This window comes from Cololabis saira, chromosome 3, assembly GCF_033807715.1.
Source record: "Cololabis saira isolate AMF1-May2022 chromosome 3, fColSai1.1, whole genome shotgun sequence".
Taxonomy (NCBI): Eukaryota; Metazoa; Chordata; class Actinopteri; order Beloniformes; family Belonidae; genus Cololabis; species Cololabis saira.
The window spans coordinates 21,943,529-21,965,290 of NC_084589.1; the positions used below are offsets into that span (position 1 = coordinate 21,943,529).

The following is a 21,762-nucleotide window of genomic DNA, read 5'->3' on the forward strand; positions in this document are numbered from 1 at the left end:
TTAAAGGAGCTTGAGGCTCCTTTTAAGAAATGAGACTCTCTAGCGCCACCCTTCACCATGACGGCCGTCGGGGGTACTGCAACCAACAGCGAAGCCGGCACGGGAGACCGGGGAGAACGTGCATGCAGTGTCATGTGACGTCACATCCGCAGCCCAGCGCGGGAAATTCGGGCCCAGAATTGCAGCACATTTTGCAGCACACAGCCTGTTCAAGGCAACGGAGAGATACACTAGAGGGCTCATTCTTTTGGGTTTGGAACGCTTCATCTGACATTATTACTAGAAAACTTAAAACGTATACGAATTATTTTCATAAATTCTGCCTCAATCCGGCCTCAAGCTCCTTTAAATAAAGGCCAATGACTGAATGAATATCAAATAAAGCGATAGAATTGTTTTTTTTTTTTTCTCTTTATCGTATAATGTTCACAATGTGTAATGCAATTCATGACATTCGTTGTGTATTTTGATGGATCAAATACTCAACATCCCATATTATCCATTTTACATCGTGCAAGAAATGATTGGCGTGGCAATCAAACTTTGAAAATCGACTGGGCGCATGCGCAGAAGCACAAAGTAGCATTTCTTGGCAGGTAGCAAGATTGGCAGAACACCGGTCCCAAGGCCAGGTAAATGCAGAGGGTAGTGTCAGGAAGGGCAATAGGTTTAGCATACTGTGGAGAAGATAGATGAACTGATATGACGATAGCATAGTTTTCTATTTTTTCGGGGGTTAGACCCCCCAAAATTTGCCCACCCTACATTTCAGTCTGCCCACCTTAGTGGGTCTCGCTAAATCCGGGCCCTGGTCTGGCGACCCCAGTAGCACGAGCTTGCTACAGTAACGTTCCTCCACATGTTCAGGTTCCAGTGTGCTTGTTGTTGACACCAGTGCAAACGGGCCTGATGGTGAAGGGCAGTCATGGCAAGCCTCTTGGCAGCCCAATGAGACCGGATAGTGGCTGTGTGTAGTCTGATCCGGATCGTCTTGGCAGAGAGCCGTCGGCCATATCGTCCTGCAAACATTGAATGCAAATCTGTAGAAGACAGTCGACGATACCTAAGTGCTGACAGGGTGAGGCAACAGTCTTCTCAGGCCTGACTGACACCTGATAGCCAGCAACCGGTGGTACCAGAAGCTCAAAACAAGTCAATAGCAACAGGAAAAAGCTGTTTGGCATTGGCAGTGAAGATCTGGCAAATTTTTCATGGGCACAGCCCACGTACTCAGCTCTGCCACTCATCAGACAAATGCATGTTCCTGACAAATGTGGCACCATTTAAAAGGGAAGTAAACAGGCTTTCTAATGGTATAAGATTTATTACCAAGAAGCATTGTTTCAACAAAGAAATAATCTACCATAAACAAATGTCATTACTTTTTGTGCAAAGTATATATTGATAATCAGAATCAGAAAAAGATTTATTGCAGTGTACGTTACTGGACATACAAGGAATTTGTTTTGGCATAGTTGGTGCAACAAATCTTTCTAAATATTGGAGATCTGGAACAGTGATATTTTTAGCAATATAGACAATATAAAAACAAGCAATGGGATTAGCAGTATGCAAGTTACTATAATATTATATAATATATAAGTGATTTGGTAAGTAGATGAAAGAGTGGTCCAACAATGTGCAGGTGATCACAGTGCAAGTTTCCAAAGTGCGAGCTGAGCATTAATGTAACGCATGTAATTAATGTAGTGCAGTTGAAGTGAAGTGTCATGGGGTAGGATGTGGAGGAGAGGAAGAGTGTCAGGGTGGGTTCCGGACCTGATTAATAAGGCTAATGACAGATGGGAAAAACACCTGGACAAATGAATAAATAGAAAGAATCATCACATAGATCTCATTTTGCAAAAAGATCTTCTGCTGGAAAAGTGACTTGTTCTCAAATAACATTACCAGAATGAATCAGGCTGAAATATAGATTGTTTCTGGGAGCACAAAACATAAGTTTACACATGCATTTACCACCATAGAGTATACACACGATATCTCCAGTTTGACCTTTGGGATGTACTGGAAAAGACTTCACGTAGCAGTCTTACTCTCCCACCCTGAATACAAAATGAATGAAGCCCTGGATGGAAATAAATGTTGCAATGACACAAATGTAAGTGAATCAAAGTGATGACACAAAACACTTTTATACCATAATATAGATAGAATTGCTTCAAAAAAAGTGTGCAAACTATTTCTTTTTTTTCCTATTAATTTCAATTTTCATTTTTAAAAATTTAGACCAGCAGTGAGTATGTTATTTTGAAGTGAGAAAAAAAATCTTTCAAAAAAAAAAAAAAAAAAAAATTTCACTTTTCGATAGGGATGAAGAGTTTTTGTCAGCACAGAAACAACAACTGTTACACAAACAAGAATATTCCAAACAATCCAGATGGATAATTAAGACAAAGTTTTCTTACAACTGAAAAATAAAAAAATTAAAATTCTGAGTGAACCTGGAAAAAAATTACATATTTTAAATATTTAACATGGATGGATGGATGGAACATATCTTTCATATAAAGACATATACATTAATTGTGTGTGTAAGTAACTATATTTATTTATTATTCAATTGTTCACCATCAAAACAATCATTAATAGAATACACAAGCGTGCTTTGCTAAGTTGTTGTTTCATGAATCTGTCTTCTTAACAGGAGGTAAGTAGCTAAATAAATGTCTGATTAGAGAAATGGATGAAAATTCTGATACATTTCATAAAGGTAATTCAGAAAACATTGGTTATATAGGTCCCTTTTTTTCTTCATGTTTGTTTTCTAATTAATAATGTCTTGCTTTTCTGGTGCATATAATTTAAAGACAAGCAGACACTTAAAAATAACCAGAAGTAACCTTATTTAATATTGATTTTCTTTTTTTAGAGGCACAATTGCAAAACATATCATTGATAAAATGTTCCTAACCCAGGATGGTGAGCTGAGGTCTCACATTAACAGACCTTTGGCCCAACCAGATGCCCGTTTACACACGCCTCCAAGAAAAAGTCCCAAATGGAAATCTGTGTCCTTGGCCACTCAGATAACAAAAAAAACAGCGGGTTTAAAAAGGGCAGCAGCAGAGCTGAGCAGCCACCTAGGTGCAGGATACAATCATGAAGTACTTCGTTCTCTTGGCCCTGTTTGCTGCAGCCTGTAAGAATCTCTGCTTCATTTATTCATTTATGTATTGGTTTTATTTTTCATAAGGGTGTGCAACTCTTGAACTTCTATTGCAGATGCTGCTCCCATTGAGGATGACAAGATTGTTGGAGGCTACACCTGCGGGAAGAACTCTCTTCCCTACCAGGTCTCTCTGAATGCTGGCTACCACTTCTGTGGAGGCTCCCTAATCTCCAGCACCTGGGTGGTGTCTGCTGCTCACTGCTACAAGAGGTAAGGGAAGAGACTGAATATTAGCGAATGAATAACATTAGTGAAATGTATTATTACTTGACTAATTCTTCTCGTGCTTCTCTCTGCAGTCGTATGCAGGTGCGTCTCGGTGAGCACAACATTGCTGTCAATGAGGGAACAGAGCAGTTCATCAGCTCTTCCAAGGTCATCCGTCACCCTTCATACAGCAGCTACAACCTGGACAACGACATCATGCTGATCAAACTGAATAGGCCTGCAACCCTGAACAACTACGTCAGACAAGTGTCTCTGCCCACCAGTTGTGCTTCAAGCGGCACCCGCTGCCTGATCTCTGGATGGGGAAACACCAGCGGCACTGGAAGTCAGTGAAACGCTGGAAACGCATCTGGAAAGTGGTAATGAAAATGTGGTGGCTAAAATATTCATATGCTTTGTGTTTTTCTTCTCCAGGTCACTACCCCGATAATCTGAGGTGCCTGGATGCCCCCATCCTGAACGACAGCACCTGCAGGTCGGCCTACCCTGGTCAGATCACCTCTAACATGTTCTGTGCTGGATTCATGGAGGGAGGCAAGGACTCTTGCCAGGTACGAGCTGCAATCTCTGCCTCTGTAAGTATATAAACTCCACAAGACTTTAACCCACACCTCTTCGTGTCTTTTCTCTGTGTCAGGGTGACTCTGGTGGCCCCGTGGTGTGCAACGGTCAGCTGCAGGGTGTGGTGTCCTGGGGTTATGGTTGTGCCCAGAGGAACAAACCTGGAGTTTATGCCAAGGTCTGCAACTACACCCGCTGGATTCGCAACACCATGTCCTCCAACTAAATAGAATGAAGTCACTTCATCTGACAAAAATGTGAAAATATAATAATAAAAAAAAAGAAAAAGTCACCATCGTCATTCTCTAAACCTTCTGTTTTCTGCTTTTACTGTGAGGGAAGTCTGTGCATCTCTGTTAAGACTGCTGCCCCCGAAACCTGGTAATGGATAAGCGTTAGAAAATGGATGGATGGATTGTGATGATCAGTGTGAAAGATAGTGGGTATTCCAAAACTTTGCTTTACCTTTATTGGGACCCATAACCCGTAGAATTCAGTTAAAGTTAGCTTTTTAGCAGACACCTTAAGAATTTGGGCCAAAGTTGACTTGTGTTTGGAAATCATAATTACCTCCACCGTTACTAAAACTGCAGTTAAGCAACCCCAAAATATGAAACATCCACCTCCGTGCTTCACCATAGGCATCTTGTTCTTTTGGCGATGCAGTTTTGTTTTTCCAATGGTTAACAGTTTTAATTATCACTATTTCCATCAAACTCTTAAACTACTCAGTTCAATTTTATTTACAGCATTTATTACCATTCATATTGTCTCTAGGTGCATTTCAGAGACCCAGAACATGACCCCCGAGCAATTATTACATAAACAATGGCAGGCAAAGACTCCCTTTTAAGAGGGATGAAACCTTGAGTGGGACCTGGCTCATGAGGAGGGACCCTCCTATCGAAGGCCAGAGCAGGAGGAAGGAGATCAGAAAGAGAGAATGACGAACAGAGAGAGGAATGGCATGGATATGTTGTCAATGGTCCACACAACAAAATATATAAATAGTCATTATCTGTTAGGTGGAGAACTAAGAGTTCAATGTACATATTACTGATATGTGGTTAGTTGGTGTATTGCAGAGACGACTATATAAACAGGTGTAGACAACAGACACTGGGATGGTCAGAGGATCAGACTGCAGGTCAGCATGCAGCTCCTGAGGCTCTGGCCTGCAAACATGCACAGAATAGAAAAGGAGGGGCAGACCAGCACAACAAACTACAAGAATAATCGACTACAATTATGATTGAGATCATTCTAATCAATAAGTATGGATTGGGCAGAAGAAAGGAAAGAGAAGGAGAAGAGAAGGAGAAGAGAACTAAAAGGGTGAGAGGCACCGCTCAGTGGATCATGTTGGTGTCCCCTGCAGCGTAGATCTATAGCAAAGAAGCTGTGTTTAAGACGAGCCTGCTCTCGGCTTATCCCGTAACTGCAGCTATGACTACTGGCCCTAACACACTAGAGTTTACACTAACTATAGGCTTTACTAAACAGAAACTTTTATGTTTGGTTTTAAACCCACATTGGAAGTTGGTTCTATAGAAATGGTGCCTCATAGCAGAACGCCCCGACCTCCAAATCTACATTTGGATGCTCTAGGAACTACGAGTAAACCTGCACTCTGAGAACGGAGAGCTTTATTAGGAACATGAGGAACTATCAGGTCTTGTGAATATCGCTGAGCTAGGCTGTTTTAGACTTTACACAAGTAACAGAATCTTGAATTGGATTCTAAGTTTTACTGGGAGCCAATGGATTGAGGCTAACGCCGGAGAGACAAAGTCTATCTTGTGATTTCTGATAGCACTCGCGCAGCTGCAGTTTGGATCAGCTGGAGCCAGAGAGGATGCTCCTAATCTTTGAGATTCTACGGAGTTGGAAAAATGCTGTTTTACAAACCTGATTAATATGCTGTTTAAACGACAAATGTGTGCAATATTTAGAAACATGTAATATGTATTGTTGTAACTTCCAGGCCTTTGTTTGCTCACCAATAGGTCTGAAACATATTTCATGAAGGGGACAATAAAGTGTATTGTATTGTAAATCTTAGTGAAGCTTAATTTGTTGTTAATTATTGGCAATAATGGGCTTAAAAAGAAAGATTGCAAGATATGTATCTATTAATTAAAAAAAAGACATGAATAATTACTGATAGTGAATTGCTCAAATCAGTGAAATCAAGAAAACCCAAATAATTGTCAAACCAGAATTCAAATATCAGCTGTTTAACATATTAAACCATGATGATCCTATAAAAAACAGTGGGTATAAAAAGGATGTAAAAATATATATTCAAACATTTTGAATAAATAATCTTTTGTTTTTCTGTTAATCATTTGGTACTGAGTTGAAATTCTTTATAACAGTTCAAAAATGACACAGGTGCCCGTGCTTTTTTTTTCCTTTCTACCAAAATTCATGCTTCTTGTTAAAACAGAAAGGCTCTGTCTTATTCTTATCCATTATTTTTTAACAGTTCTACAGCTCACCCATTTGATCTCATCGACTTCTGTCGACATTTTATGTCCAGAGATGAGGTTTTTTGCTCGTATTGTTGCCATGAACATCATTGTTGTTGAGTATTCACTCACCATAGTGCTGACCAGAAAACACTAGCTGTGTTGGAAGTAGGAGAATGAGTCTTATGTGTAATTAAATCTTATGCTTAACATTTTAAACCTTTTTCAGATGTATAAAGCTGCTCTAGGTTTCTAAAAGACGATTAGACTTATAAGTCAAGACTTAAGTCTATTGGAGCGCAGGAACAACTCTGCTCCCTACCAGGTCTCTCTGCCTCTGCCTCTACCTTTTCTGCGGAGGCTCCCTGGCCTCCAGCAACTCCCTTCTTCTCTGATGAGCTGTTGGTTCGAGTTCAAACATGTTTATAGTCATTTTAAGATCCTGTACCAAGAGAAGTGTAGATTCTTTTTATAATACGTATTAACACAAAAAAAGATTGTCATTTATATTACTGTGATTTCTACATTTCTGCATGTTTCATATTTTTTACAGACTTGATACATTTAAGTATTTGCTTAATACTGTCAACACCGTTGCATCACATGAAGGAGCTGTCCTTGTATCTGTTTAAAAAAATGAAAAAAATCCAAAACACAATTTTATGCAAATACAAAAATTGGCTTTATTGTGTTCAAGACAAAACTGTAGCATCAATATATACAACAGAGTGAAGGAACAACAAGGAAAGAGGTTCATTTCTCCAAAAAAGTAAAGGCCAACACGATGGTCAAAATTTACACTTTTTCATCCAATAAGCAGTAAATAATAATCTGCAAAACCTGGCTAATAGTTGTGGAATGTTTGTCTGACGTTTTTTGTGGGTAGTTAAGTGTAAAGCTAGATAAAAGCACATGACACATTTGTGCAAAGCCGGATATTCATTCTTAAAATATAAATGGAAAATGCTGAAACACAAGGATGTTGTTGTCCAACACAAATGTGAATTCAGTGCCCTCCAGAACTACCGTACATGGTTTAAGTTGATAATTTCATTCACAGTGAATACAACGCAGGCAGATGCACTGTGATGAACTTAATCAAACTAAACTCACACAGTGTGTTTATTTTAAGGACATGATTTTATTTTAAACTGTTAGCTTTGTCTCAGATTGTGAAATAAATCCCCAAAGTTATTAAATACCAGTTCCAGAATGCATAAATGAGGACCCAATCTGTTTTTCTTTTAAATCTAATCTATATATAAGTAATTTATTTCTGCCTCCAGACACATTCTTGAACAGCCTAATATTCATGTTTTGCTGCTGGTAAGGAATTGATCCACTACATGTACAGTATCTGGAAAATTAGTTTGATAGCGCACTGCAGTCCCTTCTGGCATCATCAGCGTGCCCCCAACTTTCTTTCTGTTTCTCAACAGCTTTCCTTTTATTTTAGAAGTCAGAAATGACTAAAATAGAGTAAGTGGAATCTTCCTGAAGTTCTTAACTAAAAGGAAATGAAAACAGATTTGAAATTCACAGCGTGCTCTGTTTCCTTGTTTACCAAGTGTGAAGTAATGTTTTTATGTTGTTTAATCCAACACTAGGAGGGCCCCTGCGTTCAAAACTTAAAAATACCTAAATGTGAGAAAACTGCATGTCATGTTTTACACCTCACCTCTAGCATGCTGTAAATAGTGTTGATAAAGGTCTGAAATGGCAGGAAACGCATTTCCACACACAGCACAATTAACATCGTCTGAAGACCCTTCATTTGATTTGCTGTTACTTTGATTGGAACATGTTTTTCTTCTACTTATAGGCACATTTTCAGTCATTCTGTCAGGCTGAGTTTCTTTATCTTGGACTAACTGTGTGCTGCCTACAGAATAATCCAAATCCGGGCCCTGACTATACACAGAAGAAATCACGGGAAGCAGAGGGGACCTTTCACAAGCTGCATCTGAATATTTATGCGAGAGGCTCGAGAAAACGCTATTTCTTTCACCTGACAAAATAACCAGACTGTTGCTGGGAGAGCTTGGTATTTTCTTGTTTGGTTGTGAACTGCGATCCTCTGTTAAGTCAAAATTAGTGTCTACGCGTATGTCCTGTGTCGAGGAATGGCAAATCTGGTGACTGAACAGCAGATCGAGAGTCTTAAAGCTGCATTTGCATTGCTCGCATTGATAAGGCAGAAACGCTTTCATAGGCCTCTTTTGAACCCAGTGGAAATCGGGGTGCTCTTTCATGTGTTTTTTATAAGCCCCGACGAAGCGAAAACCTTGCCCGCACTGTGGACAAGTGAAGCGGCCACTTCTCTGCCGGTGGATTCTCTGGTGATACCACAGTTTTTGCCAACTCCCCAGTGTCTTCCCACAAGAGGCACAAGTGTAACTCTGGCCGCCGGCGTGTGTGAGCATGTGGGCTCTGAGCCTGCCCATATGTCTGAACTGTCGCCCACACTTTGGGCACAGATATCTCCTAGGGTCGGATCTATTATCGAGCTTGTTCAGCTTTAACACAATGTGGGACATTTGATCAGGCGGTACGACCGTTGACAGAAAGGGTTTGTTTAACTTGGTAGCGCGCCTCTTCTGCCTGACCTGCGATGGTTTGTTTTGCATTTCACAGCGTGAAGTCACAACGGGAGTGGAGTTGGGTCCTGACGAACACCTAAGTGAAGGTACCGAGTACTGAATCAGTGTCATCGTCTCTTCCTCCTTTATTGGTTGACTGGAAGTATTTTTCTCTGCCGTGCACCGACTACGATGGGTGTGAAATTCAGACAGGGTAGCAAACAGCTTGTCACAAAACAAACAGCGGTAAAGCCTTGTGCCCGTGTGCTCTTTCATATGGGTGTTGAACACCTGCAGGTGTTCAAAAATCTTTTTGCAGATGTGACATGTGTATGTCAGCGAGGGTTTTATACGCCTGCTGGTCTGTGGAGGTTCAATTCCTTCCACGGGTTTACATGTGTGGTTTTTTGCGTTGCTATAATGAGTGAAAGATTTTTCGCATAGTGTGCAATTGTAGCGCTTCACAGACCAGTGTGTCAATTCGTGAACTCGGAGAAAATAGGCTTGACCGAAAGCTTTGCCGCATATATCACACTTGTAGGGCTTCTCTCCCGTGTGGACTCGGACATGTCTAACGAGGGCGGACTGGAACGGGAATGTTTTACCACAGTACTGGCAAACCTTTTTTTCTTTTTTTTCCGGTGTGGCTGGTTTCAGAAATCCCTGGTCGATTTCATGGGTCACCTCTCTGCTCTGTTTTTCAGGCTTGATGATGTTGGTCTGTAGCTCTAGCTCATCTGCGTGCGTCTTAAGATGAGAGGCATACTCCGAGGAAGAGAACCGTAGCTTGCACAAATGACATTTTTGATACATGTTGTTCTTCCTGTGCGTCTTAAGATGAAGATTTAGATTAGAATTTTTGCTAAAACCTTTTCCGCACTCAGAGCATATGAAAGGCCTTTCCCCCGTATGAATGCGCTGATGGATGACGAACTGAGACAGAAATTTAAACAGCCGACCACAGTAACCACATTTTAACAGTGTTTTACTCCCTTTTTTAGTATAGATGACCTTAGTGCCATCCAAGTCAACTTCCTTATCCGCATCGTCTGTTTTTTGCTGTGTATCCCCACCAGCGTCATGTTTCTCTACAAGGTTCTCCTTCTGTATAAAAACATTTCTCCTCCTCCTTCTCCTGCCGCCTCTCTTGCGCCTAAAACGTTTTCGCTGCCTTTTTGGACACTCTGGTTTAACTGTGGATGTGGCATCTTTTTGAACAGTTTTAGGACTATTTGACTGTGACACTGGATTTGAGTCATCCTCTTCCAGATCTACATCTTCAGCTTCCCCAGCAGAGGGGGTCTCTACAGATTTGGGCATTTCTTTAATGGAGGTTACAATATTTGTGCAAGATGGCTCATCCTTCAGAAAATCCACTATCACTGGTAAATCAGGTGTTTTTGACAGAGGCTCCTCGTTGCCATTCATGCTCACTGACTGTTTTATGTTTGTTTCTTTACTGTCTTTAGGGGGGTTTAGCAAGTTTAAACTATTCAAATCATGTGAAGGACTTATTTCTGGCTCTGGCTGGGACAGCAGCTCCCGTTTTACTTGCACATTTTCAGAAAGCAGGGGCAACTGATCAACATTTCCATATGTATTAGTCTCTGGTGTATCAATGCTCGCTTCTACACTACCACCACCGTTTTTGTTGTTGCTCAACTCTGGTGATACCTCCTGGGATTCTTCCAGCTTGAACACTTTTTCTGGAATTTGCTGATCAGTGTGGCACTTGGCTCTTCTTCTTTTAATACCGTGACGGAATTCCTCGGGATTAAGTGTCTCACCCTGTGTGGACAGATGTGGCCCTCTTCTACTCCTCAGCGTCCTTGCAGGATTAACAGGAGGACGTGGAGCCACAATCTTAGGAACCTTTTTTGGATAAGCTGCAGCTTCAGATTTTTTTGGCCGTCCTCTTCCTCTTTTTGGGAGCAAAGCATCACCATCAGGCAACACGAATTTTGGTTTAGAAGGCCTACCACGTCTCCTGCGGATCCCCTTGGGCTTGTCTGGGCTGTCTGTTGCGGAGTCGCTTACTGGTGAAGCCACTGGTGACGACACATACTCACTCTGCTGACAATTTGTTTCAGAGGTGACGTTTCCATCAGACTCCAGTTGCTCAGATGATCGAGGGGGAGACGGGTTCAAATCGGCTGCTTTCATTTTGCCTCCTTCGCTGGTTTTCAGGTCTCCTTCACTACAACCGTTATTGTCAAGCATCTGCAAGGGGAAAAAAAAAAAAAATCATTATTAATGTGTGGTTTAAATGTCTTCCAATATTAAAAATGAATCAAAACATTATGAGTTTAAGCAATAATAAACTCAGAACTCAACTCTGTCACCTAATCTGGTATCCTTTATAATTAAACCTACATATACAGGCTTGTAGTGTCAGAGTAACTTATATCAGTACAGAACCATAATTCAATGCTCTTGCAATCAGGAAAACAATGTAGCTGAAACAATAATGACATATTCTGCAGCTTCAAGGACTATGAATATTTGTTGCTTCATCTGAATGTTTTCTTAACTGGCTACCTGCTTGCAGTCTGAAGCCGCACGAAAGGCACTGCAAGGAAGAGGGGTCGGAGAAGTTAACCCGGACATCGTATTTTGGTCACTGCGTCCTCTGCCAGAGGACATCTTATTCCCCATGTCCAGGGTCTGTAAATTAAATAGATTTGTTGTCACTTTACATACATTGAAAATGTTGTCAAAGTTCAGACTCTCACAAAGGGAGCATTAATAATATTCTAATCAAAAATCTCTCAGAAAGGTAGCAAAATAAGGACATGCTTATTTGTTAAGTCTTCAAAACCGATGGACAGAGAGATCCTTACTTTAGCATTGTCATAAGGTTTTCAAAAGGTTGGCCGTGATGCGAACGTTAGGGGAAATGTGAATACAACTAAATGAGAATATTCTGCAAAGGTTGCTCAAAAGTTAACAGAAAAGACAGAGAGTGAAACCAAAAGCAAACTTTCCATCTCAAAACACATGACAACCCCAGCCTAGATTTCAGGAAACATTTCTGCAATGAAAACGTAACATTCCCCAAAAGGTTCTGAGAACTAGAAACTGTTAGCTGGGACGATATTATAAGAAATAGATGAGTTCAATGTCCCTCAGAATATAAACGACTCTCTGGTGGAAACTACACAGAAAAAAAAAATATTAACTGCATCTCAAAGAGAAACACTTTTCTATTCGATTCTTCTACATTTTCATGGAAATTAGGTGTAGTTATTACACTGAAAATGAGTCTGCCTGGTTTTTTATAAACCGCAGAAAAATTGTTCACTTATTGCTAACAATAACTACATCTTTGTTCTGTATAAATGAGAAAATGACAAAACAACGGAAGAAATACGAGTCATTGCCATCATTGCTAACCGTCCCTTGAAAAACGGAATCGTCCCGTATTTATAAACTAAAGTATGGCGTCCCGTACGGAGCTGAAAAGGGACACACTTTGTCCCGTATTACTGTGAGAGTCAAAAAATAGTCGGAAAATGGCATTGAGCTGTTGAGTTCACAAGTTATTTTTTTCTGTTTTACTACAACTGCAGCCTACAGTCATGGCCTTTGAGGCACAAATATGTTTACAAGTTTTCTACAGACTTTCTGTTTGCACTTTTGTTATTGCACTAAAAATGTGCACTATTACAGAATGGATGTTCTGCTTTCTTTCAATTGTTTTGAATTAATTTATACAATTTTTAGTTTATCAGGACAGGTTTCTGTTAAGAAAGATACTTGTTTCATTCAGTTCATTTTGTTATTTTGTATTAAAGTGAATTGCTGGATAATAATTTGTTTTCCATGTGTTGATGGCATTCAAAAATATGTGCATCTAATTCAATTCAGGTTCCAGTCAAATAGTTAAAAAATCGTTTCACTCACAAAAAAAGGGGCTAAAAAAATTCACCAAGCCAGGAAAGGTGAAGGCAATCGGGTTGGCCAGTCCTGCAGATGAGGTGTCCCTTATTTATTTTACAGGGAGCTGGCAACCCTAAATATGAGTAAACTCTAAATGAAGGTTTTTCGGTATATACCGTGGTTGACATTCTGTATATTTTACTGATATTTGAATGTGAAAAGTAAGAGTCCTTCATGCGAAGCTCACATAACTGGAAGCACGTGAATGCCTCTCTCCATTAACAAATAACAGCAGACATATTTCTCAGACTTTAAAGCTACTAAATGCGGCACGCCCGAGACTGGTGGACATAAGCTATATCCAAGTATAGTTTCATACATGTAACATTTAAAAAAAACCTGCACTAGTTTGTAAAGTGGCTGCTAATACTAGCAGCCTTTTCATCATTTCATCTGGTTAAGACTTTTCCATGTTGAGAGCAGATGGCTTTTGTCTCCGTCCGCTGATTTATGGTTCCGCGTTACACCAACGCAGGGCCTACTGCGTAGGGTGCGCGTCGCCGCGTACATTACGCGTCGATTTAACGCAGAATCATAAATCAGGCTTAACAATGCAGGCCAGGCGTTGCAAGATTGCTGCTCATTAAACATCACAGGCCAAAACCAACCCAACCCTCAACTTAAAGTCACCTCGCAACGCTTTCTGTTCAGCAATAATGCGTGTGGAGCCCCGACACCGACCGCTAGTGAACGTTGCTTGCCTGTCTGCGGGAGAGAGAGCCGGGACGGAGTTTCCATGCATTCACCGCGGCTCCAGCTAGCCGGCTAAAGGAACACTACCTCTCGCTCCGGGGCGGATCGATACTGTTTACGTCGGAGCATTGATCAAGGGACTGAGCTGCTTACAAACACCAGGGCTTTGTCTTCTTTATGGAGCAGTTTGCAGTACTTGGGCACTCGACATCCATGCACAAAGCGAAGCGACAAACGCCAATCACTCCCGAGCCTGCACACGGAGACCCCTTCACGGACTAGCGGAAATATTACAATTACCTAAAGGAGGAACTTTAGGTATAGGCAAACACGCTCAAAATCAAAATACACTAAATATTCGATCACAGGTGTGCTGGATTGAAGTACTGAAGGCAGATACTCAAATGTATGGATATTGTGGGCTATCAAACAGCGCAAATAATGTTCAAAGCAAAAAATGATCTGTTACAGAAATTATTTAGTATTCATGAGGAAAGATATGGTTTAAGGGGCAAAAGTAATTTTAATGTCACATTAATACGCACAAACAGGAAAGGTTTTTGTGTTTCAGTCAGCGGGGTGAGGCTATGGAACAAGTTTTCAATGGAATTAAAGCAATGTCCAAATATTTAACCGTTTAAAATAAAATACAAAGATATTATTTTTCAGAGGTACAGGGATGAGCAAAATGCTTGGGTGCAATGATACAGTGTTTATTTTGTATTTATTTATTTTTATCCTTATTTTCTTACACTAGTCAGTAGCTTATGTTGCTACAATGTTTTTATTGTCTTGTTTTGATTGTTGTTTTTTTTAATTTTTTATTTATTTTAATTTATTTTTTATTATGTTTGCATAATGTTATGTTTGCATGTTTTAGCTAGTCATATTTAAGGAGAGGGGGTGAGAGTTTATAAGTTTTACTTCTTCTCACTCCCTTTCGAATATGTACTTTGTTATGTCTCATGTTAAGACGATTGTCTTATTTCTTTCTTTTTTTATACGATTCATATTCGAAATAAACACTACTACTACTACTATAAATACAGAAACCAACCAGGACATGTGCATATAATACAGGACTGTCTCAGAAAATTACAATATTGTGATTTTCTGTAATGCAATTACAAAAACAAAAATGTCATACATTCTGGATTCATTACAAATCAACTGAAATATTGCAAGCCTTTTATTATTTTAATATTGCTGATCATGGCTTACAGCTTAAGAAAACTCAAATATCCTATCTCAAAAAATTAGAATATTCTGGGAATCTTAATCTTAAACTGTAAACCGCAATCGTAATCAGCAATATTAAAATAATAAAAGGCTTGCAATATTTCAGTTGATTTGTAATGAATCCAGAATGACAATGTATGACTTTTTTTTTTTTTAAATTGCATTACAGAAAATAAAGAACTTTATCACAATATTCTAATTTTCTGAGACAGTCCTGTATAATTATAATTTAAGGTGTAACCTAAACTTCAAATCTTTATTTGTGCGTAAAACAAAAATATGTTTTTGTGTATCAGTTTGTGGAATTAAACTGTGGAATGGTTTGAATTTGGAGTTAAAATAATGTACAAACATAAAACAATTTAAGAAGAAATATAAAGAAATAGTTTATTTGAGGTATAAAAGTGAAGATTGTGTTTAAAGATCACCAGCTGTGTGTTCTGCTATTTCATCATGTGTTTGTATGTTTATACTTAGATATACGTATTATATTTATATCATAGTTATATTATATTTATGATAGAGCTTACATCTGGTATTAAACAGGTTATTTTTGTAAAAATGATATATATTTAAACAAATTAGCGTATAGTATAAAAAGTAAATACAGAAGGGGGGTGGGATTAAATAAGTTTATACTTCCTCCCACTCCTTTTCGAACATGTAATTGAAATATGTGTTTGATGTTGGTATTTTTCTTTATGTGGTGGAATGCCCACCTGTATTTGTTTTCTTATCTTTTTTTCTTGTTTTTTATACATGTTCAAAATAAACAAAACGAGCGAATGATATATAGATATTTTGTTCTTTTGTATTTTTTCGATATTACACAAATGCTTTGTTTCATAGTTTTGAATATCTTATAGTTCCTCTCAGCGTGTTCTTAGTGTGTATGCATCTTGTTTCGTATACATTGTATCTAAATTGACCTTATATTAAAAATATAACCTAAATGTCACCTAAATTACCCAGATATGCTTTATAACAGTCATTGAGGAACAAAGCAATAATCAACCACGATTACTTACATGTACCAATATAAACACATATTAAAGAAAAACATTACAAATTTGACAGAAACGAGGAGCATCCGCTGAAAATAAAATAAAAATGAAAAAAAAGATAAGATAAGATTGTCCTTTATTTCTCCCTCAATGGGGAAATTCACTTTGTGCAGCAGCAGTACACTCAACACACACATGCAGGGAAAGGGTAAAAAGTAAAAAATATATAATTACAAAATATAAACAGTACATACATTGGAATGAAAAATAAAAAATAAAAATTATAATAATTGCACAGACCATAATATAGCACTGCACAAATAATCATTATATTTGATCATTGATCATATTGACTGCAGCATAGGCTTCCAATCAAATCGTACATTGAATATAATATATTGTTATTTAGTTTCAAGATCCTCCATGGCCTCCCCCCTGACTACCTATCCGAGCTTTTACACATCAACTCACCATCTCGGAGTCTCGGGTCATTGTCCTACATCCAGCTCAAAGTTGTTACTAATGTAAAGCGTCTTTGAGTGCCTTGAAAAGCGCTGTACAAATAAAATGTATTATTATTATTATTATTATTATAGTTCCATCTACCTCTATGGTCACCATGTGCTCCAGATCCTTCAGCTGCTCTGCCCCCTGTCTCTTTTTTTCCCACGTCACATACGCAGTACTGATTCTTTTCAGACTTTTAAATCCCTACTGAAGATGCATTTTGTTTTAAATAGCTTATTCCTTGTAGTCTTTTGTTATTGTCTTGCCCTTTTGTGTTGCATTGCCCTGATTGTTGCTGTGTCCTTTGGAAAAATGGCCTTGGGTCCCTGGAAAGGCGGCTATAAATAAAATGTATTATTGTTATTATAATAGAAAACCTGCATGGGAATAATACACCCCCATATTTATTATTTCACCATCTCATTAAGCACATAATTTGCATTTATTTGTTGCTATTTAATGCATTTCTGTCACACACTCAATTTTAATTTTTCTTTTTGTTAATCTCTGGACATTTTGTGACTTGTTTTGGTCTCTGACCATCTCATTCTAGGCATTCCAACTTTTTTATGAAAATGTTTTCCTTTGTTTCTTTTTTGTTAAGTGCCTTCTATCTATAATATATATTTTTTGAGAACTTTAAGGAACCTTTTACTCATTGGATCCCTGTTTTCCTAGCTGGCCCACTCTGCAATCAGTTCATGTCTTAGTAATCACAATATACGTTCAAATCATATGATGGACGGATAAGAATAGAGTATACATTTGTCAATAGCTTTTTTTTTTTAAGTTCTTTAATTTTTTTCAGGGCGATTAAGTTTTATTCCTAGTGCAGGGTCTCTCGTTAACTACGGCCTTTACAAACACTTGAACGTCCCATACACGCATCTGGACGGCGAGGCTGTTTATCTGTTTCTAATTTGTTTTACACACACTGCTCCCTCTGCTGGAGGTAAACTGAACCCACGATAACACATTATGAACACGAGGGACATCTTTGCCACAGGTTGACATTAAAAATTCAGGAAAATATAAAAACAATTAACAGTTGACGGCTGTAAAAAAAAAAATTGTTTAGTATATTAAATGTTCCATGTTTAAAAAGTCTGTAAAAAATCTCATTTACTATTGTGCTACTAAGTCAAACACACTTCACTGTATTAAACCATCAGTAACGTTTATTAAATTGTAGGCAGGTTCAAAGCACTGTCAGCTATTCGTTTACCACCTAAATAAACATAATAACAAGACATATTTCCCCATGAACAGTCAGTTTGAAAATATACTTTAATACATCATGAACTGTATGGATAAAAGCCAACAAAGCAGCTAAAAACACAAAAGGCATGGTGACCAAGTCCCACAGATCCACATGTTCCCACCTTCCTAAAAATGTGATTAAGACAACAAACAAAAGAAAGACTATTATACAGTGTCCAGATATCCAAACATGGCTAAACTATGTAAATATGTTGGGATGACATTTTCAACTTCAATTTCCCAGGTAACAAATTCAAAATCAGGAGTTCATATTTACTAACAAAAAACATCCACTTGAATAAAATACACATTTTATATACTGTATTCTCTATCTTATAAAGCAGTTTGGAGAAAGCCAGGAAGCATTGTGTTCCTGTGTGACAAAACCATGTTGATGCCATTCAGCCACAAGACTGCTGCGTGTGTGCGCTTGGTCCATAACAAAAGGTGACATGCAAACTGGGTGTGCCTCATGAGACTGTCAGGTTTTGATGGGAACCGATGAAGTTACTTGGTAGATCATCTCAGCAGGTTTCTCTGGTCCACTCTCTACAATGTAGCAATCCTCATCATCATCACTACCAACAACTTCCATCGCTCCATTGACAGAAACCCCTACTTTCCCATTCTCCAGATTGAGAGCCACAAACTGGCTTGTCTTTGAGCCAGAGGGTGAAAATCCCAGATTTGTCTGCCCGTTCATCTGAGCTGAGCTTGGGGCAATTACTGGCGTCACCGTATTCAGCCTGCAAATCTGTTTACCAGATGCCATGTGCTTTGCCATGAATTCCCGGGCTTTGACACACTTGTGTCTCTGAAGCTGCTGAGGGCTTTCAAAGAGAAGTTGACAGACGCGGCATCTGAAATCACTTCCTCTTGGAGTCTCTATAGATTTTTTAGGTAAGATCTTTTGCCGAGCGATAGGAAACTTCTGATTGCTCTGATTAGAGACATAAAGGTTTTGAACCTTTGATGGCTGGGTGACACCACTCAAAATTTGGATTGCACTGGGATTCTGAGTTTGTGTCTGCAGCGGTATAGCGACACGAATTCCATTTGCATCGTATGTTCTGATGAACAGATTTTGGGATTTTAGGATGGGAGTATTGTGAAATGTCTGCCCACCTTTACTGGGATTCTTGTTTTCTAACTGTTGCAAAGATGTTGCCTGAAGTGGATTCTGTCTAGGGGCTTCAATTGGTGGCTTGTAATTCAGAGGTTTTGCTGTGACGATTTTGCATTTGGTCGGATTGTTTGGGGCGTTACAAGAATGGTAGCGAGGGACCATTTTTTTGCTAGAGAGCAGCATCCCACATCCTATGCACCCAGATATTTTATCTGAGACATGCAAGCTGTGGTGGGTAATCAGAGCAGACTTTGACATAAACCCCTGCTCACATTTAGCACAAGTGTATAGCTTTTTCTTTTTTAAATTGTCATCCGTTTCCAATATTACAACTGGTTGATAGAGAGTCCAAAGATCCACTGTTGGTGCACCAACACCTGCAAAAACACTTTTCATGCCGTTTGCTATAGAATTTGAATGCAAAGCTGGTTGTGATAAAGCAGGATTCAACTGAGGCACTTGTGGAATTTGCACAGTCTGCACAGGAACTTGTGACAAAAGAGCAGAAGTATGGGGTACTTGCAGGCCGGGCCTCACCAGCAATAAGGATGATGCATTGCCCATATTCGGTGCCCCACCTGTCTGCAATTTCAAAAGCTGTTCCTGCTCTGCTTTGAGCTTGTCGAGTCTGCGCTTCTTTATTGTGACGTGATCAAGCACTTGGTGCCCTGGCTCGTGTGTGGTGCTGTGCTCCTTCATGTCTCTGTAGTCAGTAAACTCGGTTCCACAGGAGCAGATGAAACTCGCAGAAGAACACACGTGTTCCTCCAGAAATTTCCGACTGTCGAACATCTGCTCGCAGCTGAAGCAGAAGTATTTGCCATTTGCCTGGTCTGCTCCTGCGGCATCACGCAGGATGTTCTTCAGGATTTGACTCCCTCTCTTCATGGTGGGGCTGGGCCCAGACGTGGGATCACTGCTGACGTACAGGCCTGGGGAACACCTGGAAACGAAAAGCATAAGACTTTAATATGATCCTAATAATGACATGAGGGAAATGTTATGAATAATTGCTGATTAAAAATATTCTGGTAGTAGTGAAGAGAAGATGGAGCTGCTTCTCTAACAGAATTGTACACAGAGAGTTTTTCCACTGCAGTTATTGTGTTAAAAACAGTACTTTAGCATCTTTCAAAAGTATATATAGCTCTACAGTCGTATAAAAAAACACATCTCAAAACAAACACATCCCGAAATTAATCTGTACTCAATCCATTTGGGAAAAAAAATGGATACCAAACCAAGTAATGTGATCGTATATGAAAAATACCTAAATTCAGCAGAAAAGTGGTGTTTTGGGGAGGGGAGAAAAGCTTAAATGAGGTATTTTCTGCAGAACAGCGTTACTTTGTGAAAACGCGGGCTCGCCTTGCTAAAGCTCGCCGTGCTAACGTTAGCCTCGATAGCTTCTGTTTCAGCTTACCGCCAATCCGAGGTGAAATCGAGTCAGATCATTTGCAGAAAAAAAACACTAAACCATTCAACAGCTTTCCCAGGGTGGTTCGGACAGACATCGACAGCCGGGCTGGCTCGCCGGCGCCTGGCGGTAGCAGTTAGCCGCGTTAGCCCCGCACAACAAGAGAGGGAACTCGGGCTCTTCTTCTTCTACGGCCAGACGCTCCTGCAGCGACACACCGGCCACTGCTCATTATACTGACCCCTGGCGGCTAAAAATAAAACTAAAACCCCAAAACACTTGATTCAACATAAATCTGGTTTAAATTAGTAATGGTTATAGTTATCCTGTAGTGACCTATAATTGTGTGATTTGTATGTGTGTGTGAATACTAAAAACCATTTGGGAAAAGTTAAAGAAGAAAAGTTTGTTTTTTTAATTTCAATATAAATAAATAAATACATTTTTCCCTTAGTAATCAGAATCAGTTTTAACATTGCCCGACAAGGAATTTAACTCCGGTAATTTTGCTCACTGTACCAGTAAATAAATGTCTAAAAAAATGTGAATATTGTGATTTTCTGTAATGCAATTACAAAAACAAAAATGCCATACATTCTGGATTCGTTACAAATCAACTGAAATATTGCAAGCCTTTTATTATTTTAATATTGCTGATCATGGCTTACAGCTTAAGAAAACTCAAATATCCTATCTCAAAAAATTAGAATATTCTGGGAATCTTAATCTTAAAATGTAAGTCATAATCATCAATATTAAAATAAAAGGCTTGCAATATTTCAGTTGATTTGTAATGAATCAAGAATGTATGACATTTTAGTTTTTTTTTTAATTGCATTACAGAAAATAAAGAACTTTATCACAATATTCAAATTTTCTGAGATAGTCCTGTATACAATTAAAAAACTGAAAGGTGCAGCAGAATGAGGTAGGCTCTAAATAACATGTACAATTTTTTTTAAAGTGAAAGGTGCAGCAGAATGAGGCAGACATAATCATTGTTGGAAGGTGCATTGTTACAGCACGTGATAGTGCCATTAAATTACTGTTATTATTGTTATTGTCATTGCACGGTGATAGATTTTTCCGAGATTCTATTAATTGTGAGAGTTCATCAGAGCAACAGCTAATCCCACAATGGGGAAATGTTATTCTTATTCTTATTTAACGCATTTCTAGTCAAACTAGTAGCAGTGGTCTGCCATGCAATGGCACGGTGCCCGGGGAGCAGTGAGGGCTAAGGGCCTTGCTCAGGGGCCCAAAGCGGTTGACCTCGGTTGCAATCCAGGGGCTTGAACCTGGGTCGTCCAGACCCCAGCCCCCTTCTGTAAGCATCAATGTGTAATAACACGTCAAATAAGTCAGGAAAAAAATGCAATCAGACTCAGCTGGATATATTTTATTTTTGTCTATAATTAGTGGATTAAGTGTTAAGAGTTTCAATCGGAAAAAAACACTTCTGGGATGAAAAATCTACTTGGGTAAACTGGCTGAAGTTAAGTTTATTTTGATTGTAAACCAAAACTTATGCTACCAATATTCTGT

At 39.1% G+C, this 21,762-nt stretch overlaps 3 protein-coding genes across 5 annotated transcripts; 1 reads left to right on the top strand and 2 right to left on the bottom strand.

The window, feature by feature from the left end:
- The first annotated feature begins 3,084 nt into the window (after window positions 1–3,084).
- Window positions 3,085–4,274, top strand: prss1 (serine protease 1). The gene is made up of 5 exons (XM_061716591.1): window positions 3,085–3,163; window positions 3,247–3,403; window positions 3,493–3,746; window positions 3,836–3,972; window positions 4,059–4,274. The coding sequence occupies exons 1-5, from the start codon at window positions 3,124–3,126 to the stop codon at window positions 4,206–4,208; spliced, it is 738 nt and encodes a 245-aa protein (XP_061572575.1). The 5' UTR covers window positions 3,085–3,123; the 3' UTR covers window positions 4,209–4,274.
- A 2,848-nt stretch (window positions 4,275–7,122) lies between these two features.
- Window positions 7,123–13,930, bottom strand: si:dkeyp-84f3.9 (zinc finger protein 26). 3 transcript variants are annotated; one of them, XM_061716540.1, is made up of 3 exons: window positions 13,752–13,930; window positions 11,571–11,696; window positions 7,123–11,252 (listed from the first exon to the last, which is right to left on the bottom strand). In XM_061716540.1, exons 1-3 carry the CDS (start codon window positions 13,791–13,793, stop codon window positions 8,121–8,123), a joined length of 3,300 nt encoding a protein of 1,099 aa, XP_061572524.1. In that variant the 5' UTR covers window positions 13,794–13,930; the 3' UTR covers window positions 7,123–8,120. The 3 variants fall into 3 exon arrangements, with proteins under 3 accessions (XP_061572524.1, XP_061572525.1, XP_061572523.1); XM_061716541.1 differs by having other exon boundaries at window positions 13,673–13,930; XM_061716539.1 differs by having other exon boundaries at window positions 13,653–13,930.
- Window positions 13,931–17,574: 3,644 nt separating this feature from the next.
- On the bottom strand, window positions 17,575–20,404 carry LOC133428612 (uncharacterized). The gene is made up of 2 exons (XM_061716567.1): window positions 20,224–20,404; window positions 17,575–19,743 (listed from the first exon to the last, which is right to left on the bottom strand). Exon 2 carries the CDS (start codon window positions 19,686–19,688, stop codon window positions 18,156–18,158), a length of 1,533 nt encoding a protein of 510 aa, XP_061572551.1. The 5' UTR covers window positions 19,689–19,743; window positions 20,224–20,404; the 3' UTR covers window positions 17,575–18,155.
- Between the last annotated feature and the right edge of the window lie 1,358 nt (window positions 20,405–21,762).